Genomic DNA, 13,783 nt, shown 5'->3' with positions numbered 1-13,783 from the left:
TTAATATGACTGCAGTGTTAACTGTCCAGATATTTTAAACAAACAAATTTCTTTCATCCCCAAAGTGGTGGTCACAGCAGCTGCTTGAGCTGGGGCATCTCTTGAGGTCCCACAAACTGGAGGGGAAGAGGCTTCAAGGGCTGAATTGTGGCCTCTGCTTGGCTGTGAGCTCTGAACTCTGTGGCCTTTCATTGCAGGATGGACAAAAAAGGGTGGGGAAGAGGCAGACTCCTCTATAGGAACCAGCATTGGCTCATATATATATATATTTTTAATATATTTATTTAAATTTTTATTTTATTTATTTTTGTTTTATTTATTTATATATATTTTATTTCTATCTATTTTTACTTTATTTTTTGTTCATGAGTTCATCCTCTGGTTATTGTTTTAGCCCTGCTTTGTTACTGGTTTTATAACTGTGGGCACAGTGAGATTCTTCAGAAGTTGAGGAACTTGTCTGATAGGTCTCACACTGAATGCTAGAGAGAATTTGCAATTATTTGCCATAATTAACCCCAGGGGATTGGTCTGAAGCAGAGCTGCTCCTCCATCACTCTGCACAAGCTTTGGGTTTAAGAAAGGTGGAACCAGAGCCTGATCTCTTTTCCCTCCTGGATGAATCTTGCTGGTGGCTGTGGGCACTCTCAGATGGTACCTTGGAGCCTCCAGGTGTAGGAGTGGCTCCTCTAAAGCCTGAGTTTCCCTCTCAGGGGTGTGTAAAATTCTCCCTTGGGTACCAGATGAACTTCTCCTTTGGGCAGGGCTTTGTGGCTGTGAACTTTGCTTGGAATCTTTGGGCTGCTTTACATCTCCTATTTTCCATTTATTTCAGATGATTGAAACTAATGATATTTCAGAAGAAAAGATAAAGATGAAGCAGACCATGGAAGGTATAAAATTTGTTTTTTCCCCTGTTCTTGTGCCTTCTTTTTCTCTTAACTTTCTGCCCTTGCAGGGATGGCTGTGTGGAAGGGGCTTAGGAAGCCATTTCATCTCTCAGCTTTTGCTGGGTGGCAGTTGTTGTCTGCCTTTTTATTATTATTATTATTTTCTAATCCAGCTGAGCATTTGCAGGGTTGGACGTGGATGTTTTTTCTTGTGTTCCACACACACTGCACAGATGGTGCAGGTTGGAGACATCTGGGCAAATGAGTTCATTTCCTTCCATCCTTTCACTGAGTGTTACAGCAGGTAAAATCTGGCCATTAAATGTAATTTATTCATAGGAGAGGACTGCTAATGGCATTATTAATGTGTATATTATTGTGTATATTAATGTGACTGGCTTAAAGTCATGGGAGTTACTCATTTAATTAAACCCTGCTATAAACCAAATCCATTCTTTTAACAAAATGTAGAATTTAGCTACTCAGAAAAGTTGTCTAAAGTAGCTTTGACATGGAATTGCTCTCAGCCTCCCTCATGAAGAGGGTAAAACCCCAGTCAGCCTGGCCAGATCACAGCTTGGTGGCCCAGATGGTCAGTGTTGGTCCCACCACCTCACTGGGTGTCACACACTTTGGGTGGCTCTGAAGGATTCAGAGCTGTTCCAAGACACACAAGTTGCTTCCAGATCACTTTTTCCCTTCCTCATTCCCAGGAGATTCATGTTTCTTCATTCTCCCATAGTGTTGTCTGGGAGTTTCTTGGGCAGAAAACGTTGGTATAGATGACAGAGGTGACAAGAACTAACTTGTCACTCCTCCAGTGCCATGTGGTTTGTGGTGGCCTGGCCTTGTCTCAGTTATTTTCCTCTAAAGCATCTGTTTTCTGTACAGCCCTTGTCCTGCTGAGGGTGTAGCAACCTGAACAGGGATTACTGTGGAATCTGACTCACTAAAACTTCAATTAATAGTAACTTCACTTAGTGTGACTGCCCTTCCAGGTGTCTGTGGGTCCAGGCAGAGGTGGTTTTCCTTCTTCCCACTGTCCCTCAGTGCTGTCTTTCCAGGGGCAGGGTCACATACATTTTATACCAAATTGTTTGCTGATTGACAGGGAGTTGCCTGTGAGGACAGAGCATATGTAGGTCCAGGAGCCATTGCTCTCAAAACGCCCTCTCAGAGCACCTGCTTGTTGTCCCCACTGACTGAGCCATCTGTAGATATACCCAACCAACCAGTTTGAGCCACAAAGCATCATACTTCAAATCTACTTCAATTTAGATGAGGGGATTGAGTCCATCATCAGCAAATTCAGAGATGACACCAAGCTGGGGGGGAATGTGGATCAGCTGGAAGGCAGGAGGGCTCTGCAGAGGGACCTGGACAGACTGGAGAGTTGGGATGATCCCAAGGGGATGAGGTTTAACACGGCCAAGTGCCGGGTCCTGCACTTTGGCCACAACAACCCCATGGGGAGCTCCAGGCTGGGCACAGAGTGGCAGAAAGGGACCTGGGAGTCTGGATTGCCAGGAAGCTGAAGAGGAGCCAGCAGTGTGCCCAGGTGGCCAAGAAGGCCAATGGCATCCTGGGCTGGATCAGGAACAGCGTGGCCAGCAGGTCCAGGGAAGGGATTCTGCCCCTGTGCTCAGCTCTGGGGAGGCCACAGCTTGAGTCCTGTGTCCAGTTCTGGGCCCCTCAGCTCAGGAAGGAGATTGAGGTGCTGGAGCAGGTCCAAAGGAGGCAACTGGGCTGTGGAAGGGACTGGAGCACAGATCCTGTGAGGAGAGGCTGAGGGAGCTGGGGGTGTTGAGGCTGGAGAAGAGGAGGCTCAGGGGAGACCTCATCACTCTCTACAACTCCCTGAAAGGAGGTTGGAGCCAGGGGGGGGTTGGGCTCCTTTTCCCAGGCAACTCTCAGCAGACAAGAGGGCAGGGTCTCAAGCTGTGGCCAGGGGAGGTTTAGGTTGGAGATGAGAAAGAATTTCTTTCTGGAGAGGGTGATCAGGCATTGGAATGGGCTGCCCAGGGAAGTAGTGGATTCTCCGTGTCTGGAGATATTTCCAAAGAGCCTGGATGTGGCACTGAGTGCCATGGGCTGGGAACCACGGGGGGAGTGGATCAAGGGTTGGACTTGATGATCTCTGAGGTCCCTTCCAACCCAGCCAATTCTATTCTACAGCTCTGGCTGAGTGTGGAAATGCATCAGTTCCAGAAAATGTCTTTTAAAACTCTCTCTGCCTTTCATTCTACAAGGCAGCACAAAGATACATGCTAAAAGTTCCTTTCTGTGGTTTTTATTAAGATTTTCTTCCCTTTGTGGCTGCTTTCTTAAACTTGATGTGACTTCCCAGCTGTGTTTCCTGCCTGCTAATGCCTGGGTGGTGGTGAGAAGCAGTGACAAGCACCCATTGTCTGTCTCCTGCTGATGGAGGGCACCAGGGTGCCACCACCATGCCCCTGTTCCAGTCCCTGCTCTACACTTGATGCCTTCCTGATTTGCACAAAGCACTTGCCAAGCATCTTCGTTTTTCTCTTGTCATTCTCCCCCAGACCTTCAAGACAAGCTGAGTAAAAGAGACAAGGAGGTGTCATTGCTGGTGTCCCAGGCTGAAACTCTAAGGGCCCAAGTAAGTGGTAAGTTTCCCTAATCCAGTGCTGGTGGGAACGTGGTGTTTTGCCTGCTCATCCCCTCTCCTGGTGTTGGACAAGAGTCCAGGTGGTGAAAGGGCCAGGTAGCAAACATGGTGCTGTCTGTCTGGTAGTGGCTGTTGCTGGTGACAAATTGCTCAGGAGTTGTGGTCTCTTTTCAGGAGGTGAATACAAAAATTGCAGCAGACATTTGGATCCTATGGGAAAGGGGGTTTGGTGGCTCATGGAATGTCAAAAGCTGATATTGTCAGCAGAAATAAATGGAGCTGAGTGTGTTGTGCCCAAGGTCTCCCCTTACACAGGGCTAGATCCAGTGCTGCAGTATTAAGAGTGGAAATTAGGGAAAAAAGGCAAAAAGCATAGATGTGTAAGTTAAAGCACTTAAGTGACCTTTCTTTTCCCTTTATCCTTCTTGTAGCTTTGGAAACGAAATGCAAAACAGCAGAAAAGAAGGCTGACTCAGTATTAAAAGAAAAGAAGAGGCTGGAAGGTGAACTGGAGTCCTTGACTAAGAAAACACATGATGCTTCAGGGCAACTGGTCCTGATTAGCCAGGAGCTGCTCAAGAAGGAAAGGTCAGTCTGGAGATCTGAAGGCCTGAGTTTGGAGACAGGGACTCTGTGTTGGTGTCCATTCAGGCTGCTGTAATTTGCCACCAAAAGAAATCTAGAAGTTGAGTTGCTGAAATCCAGCCCCCAGCTTTCCCATTCTTTAAAGATGCTCCTGGGGGAATTTGGTTCAAACTGGGGACTGTGTGTTAGCAAAGGGATTGCCCTTCCACTGCTCGCCAGGAGGGTCAGGGCAGCTCAGCCCCCATGTAGATGAAACCAAGTACAAGCCAGCTTGGTTGGCTGCTGCCCTGCTCTGGAACAGTGCCCTGGGCAGGTCCCATCCCCCTTGGAGCTGGTGTGGGGGGGACAGGAGAGCAGAGTTCCCTGGAGAGGTGGGAATTGGGTGAGCTTTGTTCTTGGCTATTTTCTGGATCTGTAGCAAAGATGGGTGGGGGGCACAGCTGAATTCCAGTGGTGTGTGGGTTCTGGAAATGTCTTCACCTTTTCTTACTGCTGTTTCCAGGAGTCTGAATGAGCTGAGGGCTTTGTTACTGGAAGCAAACCGGCACTCACCGGGGCCAGAGCGGGACCTGAGCCGGGAAGTGCACAAAGCTGAGTGGAGGCTGAAGGAACAGAAGCTCAAAGATGACATCAAGGGGCTCAGAGAGAAACTGGTTGTGCTGGTGAGAGCACCAAAACCCTTCTGGGCTTGGAAAACTGAAAGCAGTCTGGGGGCTGGAGGGCTCTGGGCTCTTCTTACCCTTCAACCTTGCTCCAAGTCTTCCCGTTTGCTGATGAAGCAGCTGATGGGAACTTCCCTGAGAAGCCTGTGAGCTGTGGCCTAGCTCAATTGCACCTCAATAAGCAGCAAAAAATGTCCTTCTGTCCTTTTCCAGTGTTTTTTTTTCTCTCTTCCCATGGGTTTTAGGTCCAAGGCTAGATAGGACTGAAGATTGTGGCAAAGCCACAAGGTTGGGCAGCTCCCCCACATTGTTTTACACACTGTCTGCTCTAGGAACCAGCAATGTCCTCTAATTCCCCTGTACTTCAGTGTCCTCCAGTGGTTGAAATGTGAATAATGGGGTTGAAATGTGAATAATTTATTTGAACTGGAACTACTGCTGCCTGCCCTTGATGCTAATGCCTGCAGAGTTGTGCTCTGACCCCCTCTACTGTTAAAACAACAAAAAAAACATGGTGATGTGGGTTAGCTGTAGAGTTCTGTTTTGCTGAGTTTCTGTGGTTGCTGGTTCTAATTCTAACACGTTGCTCTTTTCCCTTTGCTGGATAAGGACAAGGAAAAATCCATCCCAGACCAGCGACGTTACTCCCTGATCGACCCCTCCTCAGAGTCAGAGCTGATCCGGCTGCAGCACCGCCTGCTCAGCACCGAGGACGTGCTGAGGAATGCCCTGGAGCAGGGACACCAGATGGAGAAGCTCATGGAAGCCATGAGGCTCTCCTCGGAGAAAACACAGGTAGGGCACCCACAGGTGTTTCCCGAGTGGTTCAGCCCACAGCAGTCTCTCTGTCTTTGAGCAATCTCTGTGCTGGGTGAGGGGGGGGTGATGCAGCCACCTGGGTCCCTTTCTACCTCTGGAAACTTTGTTCTGTTAGGTGCAGCTTAAAACTTAGAAAAAGCCTTCTTCCTCAGTAAATATAGAATCACAGAATCATCTGGGTTGGAAAGGAGCTCTGAGATCATCAAGTCCAACCCTTGATCCACTCTCCCTGTGGTTCCCAGCCCATGGCACTCAGTGCCACATCCAGGCTCTTCTTAAAAACCTCCAGGGATGGAGAATCCGCCCCCTCCCTGGGCAGCCCATTCCAATGCCTGATCACCCTCTCTGGAAAGAATTTTTTCCAAATATCCAACCTAACCCTCCCCTGGCAGAGCTGAAGCCCATGCCCTCTTTTCTGACTGATGGAGCAGAGCCTGAACCCCCCCTGGCTCCAACCTCCTTTCAGGGAGTTGGAGAGAGTGATGAGGTCTCCCCTGAGCCTCCTCTTCTCCAGCCTCAACACCCCCAGCTCCCTCAGCCCTTCCTCACAGGAATTCTGCTGGATCCCTTCACAGCCTCCTTGCTCTTCTCTGGACCTGCTCCAGCACCTCAATCTCCTTCCTGAGCTGAGGGGCCCAGAACTGGACACAGGACTCAAGCTGTGGCCTCACCAGGGCTGAGCACAGGGGCAGAATCCCTTCCCTGGACCTGCTGGCCACACTGGCCAGGATGCCACTGGCCTTCTTGGCCACCTGGGCACATTGCTGGCTCAGTCACACATATGGATCCTTTTGTGCTCTGTAAGAGTGTTTGCTGTATAGAATCACAGAATAATTTGGGTTGGAAGGGACCTCTCAAGGTCATCCAGTCCAACCCCCCTGCATTAAGCAGGGACACCCTCAACCAGATCAGGTTGCTCAGAGCCTTGTCAAGCCCTCAGTACAGGAAGGACCCGGATCTGATGGAGCAGGTCCAGAGGAGGGCCACAGAAATGATCAGGGGCCTGGGACACGTCTCCTACAAAGCCAAGCTGAGAGAGCTCACTGCCTCTTCCAGTTGAAAACCATCACCCTTGTCCTATCACTATCCTCTTGGATGAAAAGTCCCTCCCCAGCTTTCCAGGAGCCCCTTCAGGCACTTGAAGGTGCTCTAAGGTCTCCCTGGAGCTTTCTCTTCTCCAGGCTCAACAGCCCCAACCCTCTCAGTCTGGCTCCAGAGCAGAGGTGTTGTTGTGGTAGGTAACCTGTGGGCACCAAGCCTTCTCCTCCCATGACACTGCCTTCTGCACAGTCTGTAGATGCACTGAGCAGCTGCTTGTGCTGCAGCAGGGCTTGCTAAAAACAGCTGCAGCCCTTGAAAGCTCTGCTGGCTCAGATGAGCATCTGTGTGTTGCAGAGCAGCCTCTTGATATCCTGCAGTACCAGCAGCAGACAGGACAGCTGGAGTGGTGATGACAAGTTTGTGGCAGTCCAAGATGTGCTCTCATCTTGTTGGTACCTCCAGAGTGGCTTCAGCTTCTGCTGCCAGTGCTGCCTCTCGAATGAAAAAGCATCCTGACAAAAGCTCATCTGCTGGCAGCTATGGGAAGGGTGGGGGGAATTATTCCCTGGTTCATTGGATGCTGAGACCCTTGAGGAAAGGAAGTCTTCCTTTCTGCCTTCCTGTCTCCAGGTGGTCATTATTTCTTTCCCAGCTGTAGAAAATAACTCATTTTACACACAGGGAGTGGGGCTGGGCCTTGGGAGGGCAGCTAATCTATCCCTGGTATTACACTGATGCTTTCATGCTTTAGAAACCTTAGAGATAACAAGATAGCATCATGTCTGCAGCTCCAAACCGTGGTGCTGAGAGACAGGCAGAGGATTATTGTGGGAAGCCAGGCTTCAAACTGCTATTGAAGTCAGGGGTTTGAAGTGCCTGGTTGGGAGGAAGTCTGGATCAAAGCTCCCTGGTTTCAGTGTGATAGCTGCTCATCCTTCCCCTTGTGAAAGGGGAGTTGTTAACCAAGGGCTTTCAGCCTAAACCTGAGGATGATGCTGACCTAAAGAGATTCTGGTGCAACAGGGAATTGATGCTTCTTCCCCAGAAGCCACATTTCTGCTCTAACTCATTCTGCACTGCCTCCTGACCACCTCCTCTCTCCTTTCTGATGGCAGAGAGGATCTGCCTTGGCATGGCTCTCTTTTTCTCTGCAAAGCCTTCACTTTACAGCCTGCTCCAGAAGGAAATCTCTAATTACCACCAGCTGCTGCTCTCCCTCTGTGGGCTCCATCAGTCTCCATGCTCTGCAGCCCTTGATGTGCAGGGCTGGCCTTGCTGCCAGGCAAGGAGGTGCAGGAGGAGGCACTGAGTCTTCCTTTCCTTGCTGAGTAATTGTTGCCTTGCTGTTTCCATGCCTGCAGCTGCAAATTCTTTGTCCTGTAATAGAGGAAGAGGATCTTTGCCTTCTCTGTGTCTTGGGGAGACCTTGATCTCTGCAGGAAATGACGAGGATTTGCCACTCGGGCCTTTTCTTGGAGATTTTACAGTGATTGCTCTGGGAGCTTTTGTGTCTCATTTCAAGCACATTTGTACCACTCAGCTCATTATTGTGACCCTGTACTGAGACCAAATTTCAGACCTAAATTCCAGTGTCCAGTGGCTGCTCAGTGCTCGGGTGTGCTGCTGGCAGGGTAGGATGTGTTGCCTTGTGTGAGGCCACGTGGGAGTAGGTGCAGACCCCCAAGGCTGAGTCACTACAGCAGCTCCATCCTCACCCTCCCTCCATCCCAGCAGAATTTCACTGCCTGGCAAACAGTGAGGCTCTCCAAGCAGAGCTCAGTTTGCATCTCTGCCTGGTTTTCCTGCCCAAGCTAAACCTCCATCCCCTGGGGTTGATTATCCACCTCCCTGGGCATGGTGAGAGTGGAAGCTGAGTAGCTGGGACTCCTCTAATGATGGGGTTCAAACCTTGTGGTCTTGTCTTCCTTTAATGTCTTGTTTTGCTGTCATCAGCAATTCGCCAGCAACTGTGAATCTGATTGCCACGACCCCAGGAATTGACATCTGGCACATTGGGACCTCTGGCTGCAGCTTTCTGCTCTTGTTTGTGCCTCTTCTGTCATTTTGAAGCTGAAGGGCTCCACGTTTTCCCCTGCTCAAGAAGCATCATAAATGTTTAAAAGTTCTTTATGCTCTCTAAAGATAGAACAGCCTGTCCTGCCTGCCTGCCTTGTCCCCAGGGAGGGAAATGGGGAATGGCAAATGTCCTTTTCACTGCTGGGATGCTCCTGGGGCTCTGTTCTGCAGGTTTCTTTATCAGGATTTAAGAGCCAGGTCTGTGTCATTAAACTTGGGGGAGGGAGGGAAGGATAGAAGCCATCCCATGGGGACTGGGCCAGGCTGCAGAGGGCAGGAAGCTTCTTGCCAAAAGTGAGGGGTGGTTTCTGCATTCTCCTTTTCTTGTGGGGCTTGCCAGGTCTTGGTGCTTGGAGACCAACCCACCAAGCTCTGTGTCCCTCTTCATTGTCCCTTTTTCCCTTGCAGACTGTTGGAAATTCTGGGTCAGCTAATGGGATTCACCAGCAGGATAAATCCCACAAGCAAGAGGTAAGTCCAAAGCAAAAGGTTGTTTAAAACAGTGCCTGCTGCATGTGGTTTCTTGCCTGCTGTGCCAGGGAGAGCTCTGGGATGGAGGCAGCTCTGCCAGCAGAGCCTGACTGTGTTTCCCACAGTGAAAGCCAAGGGGTTTTGCACAGCTCCAGTTCCCAGGCATGCTGGGAAGTTCCCTTTGCCATGAAAACCCACTTGGAAGTCCTCAGGAAGGTGCAATGATTGGTTGCTCTGGGGGACACAGTGGGGAAGGAGTTTCCCTCAGTCTCCTGGGTCAGTGCCCATGTCCATGCCTGGCAGCCCCAGCTGGGACCTGCTGAGTCTCAGATCTCTGCTACCCCCTTTACATGGGTGACATTCATGGGACATGGTGTTCAGGTCTCCAAAATTTTTAGCTCCAGACTAGCCCCAGACATTTATTTCCCTAAAGATAAGGTGGTTGGCCTGAGGAGGAGGAGGCAGTGTGGCTTACTGGGCAGAGCAGTAGGGTCAGGGCATGGTGGCATCCTGCTCTGTGCCTCAGTTTCCTCTTCTGTGAAATGCCCTCTGTGCTTGCCCTCGTTTTCCTAACAAGATCTCTTCTCTTCCAGGAGAAACTCTGATAGAGAAGAGGTGAAGAGGATCATTTCATGCCAGTATCAGCTCCTGTGCACAGTCAGGAAAAACAATACCACATCTGGCTTTAGCACCTCCAAAAGACCAGACACAGTATTTTCACTTTAAAGCAGGACAATATTTATAATATATTAACTGTTGTCATCAGGACAATCCTGGAGCCCAGTTTTCCAAGACAGCCATCATTCCAGGAGGGAGCAGAAAGACTTCTCTGGGTTTGGTATCTTACTTGTGTTGGTTTTGCCTGTGGACCTTGTATTGCTTGAGCTGCCCTTGTCCCACCAGCTGGTGTGGGCAGGGCTGAAGTGTCAGTGAGTCCCAATAACCCCACAGGAGCTGCAGAGGGATTTCCTTGTGGTGTTCAACTCCAAAGCTTGTGACCAGAGGCTGGACACTGTCCACATGGTCTTTCCCTTCTCATCCACCCACCCTGGTGTCCTGAGGACCTGCACGAGCAAGTGAAACCTGCTGGGCTGAGGAAGGATGGGGTGTGGGGATGTGCTGCCCTCCTTGCCTTGGAGGAGACTTTGCTGTTCTTGAGCACTGAGTACTTGTATCATGTCATGGGAAATGATCAGATTTCAGAGGGATATTTATTTCCTTTCTTACCCACTGCTCTTTGGGAAGGGAGCTGTGCTGGCTCTGAGTTTGGGGACAGGCAAACCTTGCTTAGATGGGGTTGGCCTTTCTTCCTGCAGGAAAAACAGCAGCCCCAGCCTGGGTCCCCTCACTCATAGGGGTTTTCCTGGGTCTTTTTGGAGCACAGGCTCCACAGGTGGCTGAATCTCAGCATCCTCAGCATCCTGAGGGCTCCAGCCTGGCTGCAGGCAGTGTGGGACAGATGCCTGGAAGAGATGGTTCTGTTTAATTTAACAGCTAATTGAGGATTGTCTGGTGTTTCTCCAGAGCTGTTCTTGGCTCTTCAGTCTGCTGCCCAAGCTCTATAACCAGGAAGGGAGGAGGCTAAGGGAATGTGAGCATCCCTGGAGCAGAGGCTGGCTGGCCGTGATGGGTTCAGCAATGCTCTGGACATGACCTCAAGCCAAGCATTTGGAGCAGAACCCACCCAGCTCTTGTGTCCACCCAGCAGTGCAGGCCCAGGCAAAGGTCTTGTTCCTTCTTCTGAAGGCTTTTTCTCTAACTTTGCACCAAAGCTCCCAAGGGACATCAAGGTGGAGAAAGGGGACAATGTGCTCTTGAAGGTGTGAGACTCCAGATTCACTTTCAATACCCCAGGGAAAAATCACAGCAATATTTTCCAGGCTTTAACCTCTAGTTAGTGCCCACCTCCTCCAGAAGAGCCTTCAGAAGCTCTTGTGTGTTATGCTGGGGCATCTGGGGAAGAGAAGAAGACAGAAGACCTCTGAGAGAGGAGGCCAGAGCCAGACCACAGGCAGATGAGCATCCCAGCATCTCAGCTCCACTGTGTTTTGCCCTGATATTCTATAAAGTTGTTTTTTTTTTCTTAGTGGGTTGCCACACTTCCTCGAGGGATGAGCAGCCAGAAGCAACCTGGGAAAGACTTGGGCTTCTTGGCTGAAGTTCTGCCATGAGGAGGGTGTTGCTGCATCTGGGCTTATGATAAAATATTACCTCCCCTCCCCTCACTTGCTGCAGGAGAGGTGATCTCCCCCCATTTGAAGGGAGGAAGGTGACCTCAGGGGATAAAGCAGGTCAGAAACCACAGCTGAAATCTCACACGTTGCAAAGGGAGGCAGAGCTTGGGATCCAGAATTCCAAGTGGGATCCCATCCTGCCTTGGAGAGATGTTTCATCAGCTCTTACTGGCACCACATCTCTGCCTCTCCCTGGGGCTTTCCCAAGGGATGCTCTCCAAGGCTGATCTCCAAAATCTTCCTGGTTGGTGTTTTTATCTCCTGAGGGATTTGGGAAAGTCCTAGGGGGAGTGTTTGTTGTCAGAGCCTGCAGTGGTGAATACCTCCCTTGGAGCTGCTGGTTTCAGGAATTTAGAGCAGGTGTTTCCCAAGGTGCTGCTGTGGGCTGGGTGGTTTCTGGAGTTTGCAGCTCCTGCTGGGCTTGAGTGGGACTGACACGGAGCTGCCTGCATTCCTGGCTCTGAACCCAGGGCTTTGTGGACACCTGCAGGTTCAGGAGTCCACTCTGGTTTGTACCTTATTTTCCCTGATAGGTCTTCTAGTGATTTGTGACCCAAATCTGCCTTCACCTACAGAGGGAAAACCCTCCTGCATTTGCTGTCTCCTGTGATGTACCTTGAGCTCTGCAGGATCCCCCCAGGAGTGGTTGTAGTGACTGTGTATTTGGTTCCATTAATGAGATCCAAAGTTGTCAGGGTGGGAATGCTTCAGGCTGGAGGAGTTCTGTTCCCTGGCTTCTGTTCTTTCTTCTGGCTTCTTTTCCCTGCCAGGGACCATCCCCTGTGAGCAGCTCAGACCTTTGCTCTCCCCAGTGGTCCCAGGTGACTGCAGAGCAGCAGCAGATGGGATGGGTCTGAGCAGAGGTGAAGTTGGTGCTGCTGGGCTTCTCTGGCTGTCTATAGCTGTGCTGGTGCCTGAGGATCAGCCAGGATATGGTGGCACTTCTTGGCTTTCTGCAGAACTTTGTGATCTTGGTGTTGCAGGGCTGTACTGAAATAGGCAGTGACCTGAAACCAGGTCCCCTGTGTCCCCTTCACCCTTGGGGTGCAGGTCCACAGAAGCTGCTCCCCAAAAGGTCTGATGGTGTCCACAGGGTTATCACATATGTCTTGGGGTTTCAGCTCAACTCTCTAAGGGGCCAGAAGAGGTTTGGACACCAGCCCTGTCCTCCCTCTCCCAAATTGGCTCAGGCTTCCCTATGGCTGCCCCTCGGAGGTAGGGACAAACTTGGAAGAGACAAGGAGGAGATTTTCCCCAGCCCCTCTATTTATTTGTAAGTGTAAGTGCTATTTTTGGTGGTGTATAAAGTCCTTCCTGATCTTTGCTCTCACTGGCTTGGCTCTGTAAGGGAGATTTTCCAGGGTGTTGGAGCACTGGTGCACCCACCTCCTGCTCTCAGTCAGGGCTTGGGTCCTGTTCGTGCCTTCACTCCCCTTTTGGCTTCAGCCTCGCTCTTCTCTCCAGCCCGAGAGCTGCCACGGGGGGGCTGTGTCCTCCCCTGCCCCTCTCCCCCCCCTCTGTGGTTCTGCATCCAGAGCCACCTCCCGAGCATCCTCCCCAGGAGCCCCAGGAGCTGGGGAGGGGGGAGCAGGAGGCAGCAGGGGAATGAAAGTCTTTGAAGTGGATTCAGCTCCATGGTTTAGTGCTTTCTTCTCTAACCCTCTAGACCAAAGGGAAACAAACCTGTCTTGCTTGGTGACTTCAGCTTATCCTCCTAAGCACCCAGAGATCTGGAGGAAGGGGCAGGCAGCACAGGGACCCCCGGGTGCCAAAGCTGCCAGCCAAGGCTTTCCCAGCTCTTTGCCTCCCCCAGCCACCACCAGCCCTTCCTCTGGCTTGCAGTAGAGATGCATGAGGGTTTCATGAAAACAAAATGATGCAAATAACACTGTAAAAGTCTTAATAAAAAAAAAAAAAACCAACCCACTGCTCCGTTCTCTGGCAGCTTTAGCAGCTCAGCACTATCTTGTAGGGAATTATTAATACACTAAGATCCTGTAGGCCTCATGTAAGTTACCAGAGTAAAGATGATCCTAGATGTATAAATGGCTGATAACCTTTTACCCGTACAGTATGTATTACAATTTTGTAGCTTAGTCATTTTTTGGCTATCAGATTTTGTTAGTATGATATAAAAAAAACAAAAAAAAGACAAAAAAAAAAAAAAGGTTTGACTGCTAATGTCTATTTTGTTATTTGATTCATTTTATTTCTTCCTCTGTACAAAGGTTGTACAAATCTCAGTCTGTGTAACTCCTGCAGATCTGTATTCATGTCCCACTGCCCCCTCTCCTGCCTTGCTGGTGTGGTCAGCTCCTTACTAAACAATAAAATCTGTGGCTGAAGTCAGGCACCCCGGGGTGCTGGGGCTGT

General features: G+C 50.2%; 1 protein-coding gene across 1 annotated transcript in view; it reads left to right on the top strand.

The window, feature by feature from the left end:
• The window catches only part of CLIP2 (CAP-Gly domain containing linker protein 2), an 85,076-nt gene extending 71,536 nt beyond the window's left edge, over positions 1–13,540 (top strand). The window contains exons 10-16 of the mRNA XM_030462446.1: positions 836–893; positions 3,437–3,520; positions 3,954–4,110; positions 4,610–4,769; positions 5,379–5,564; positions 9,114–9,176; positions 9,770–13,540. Of these exons, the coding sequence (XP_030318306.1) occupies positions 836–893; positions 3,437–3,520; positions 3,954–4,110; positions 4,610–4,769; positions 5,379–5,564; positions 9,114–9,176; positions 9,770–9,781 (720 nt within the window). The 3' untranslated portion in view covers positions 9,782–13,540. The remainder of the gene's footprint in view (positions 1–835; positions 894–3,436; positions 3,521–3,953; positions 4,111–4,609; positions 4,770–5,378; positions 5,565–9,113; positions 9,177–9,769) is intronic.
• Positions 13,541–13,783: the final 243 nt, after the last annotated feature.

The sequence above is a fragment of the Calypte anna genome, chromosome 19 (genome assembly GCF_003957555.1).
Source record: "Calypte anna isolate BGI_N300 chromosome 19, bCalAnn1_v1.p, whole genome shotgun sequence".
Taxonomy (NCBI): domain Eukaryota; kingdom Metazoa; phylum Chordata; class Aves; order Apodiformes; family Trochilidae; genus Calypte; species Calypte anna.
This window is presented reverse-complemented; position numbering and strand designations above follow the sequence as displayed.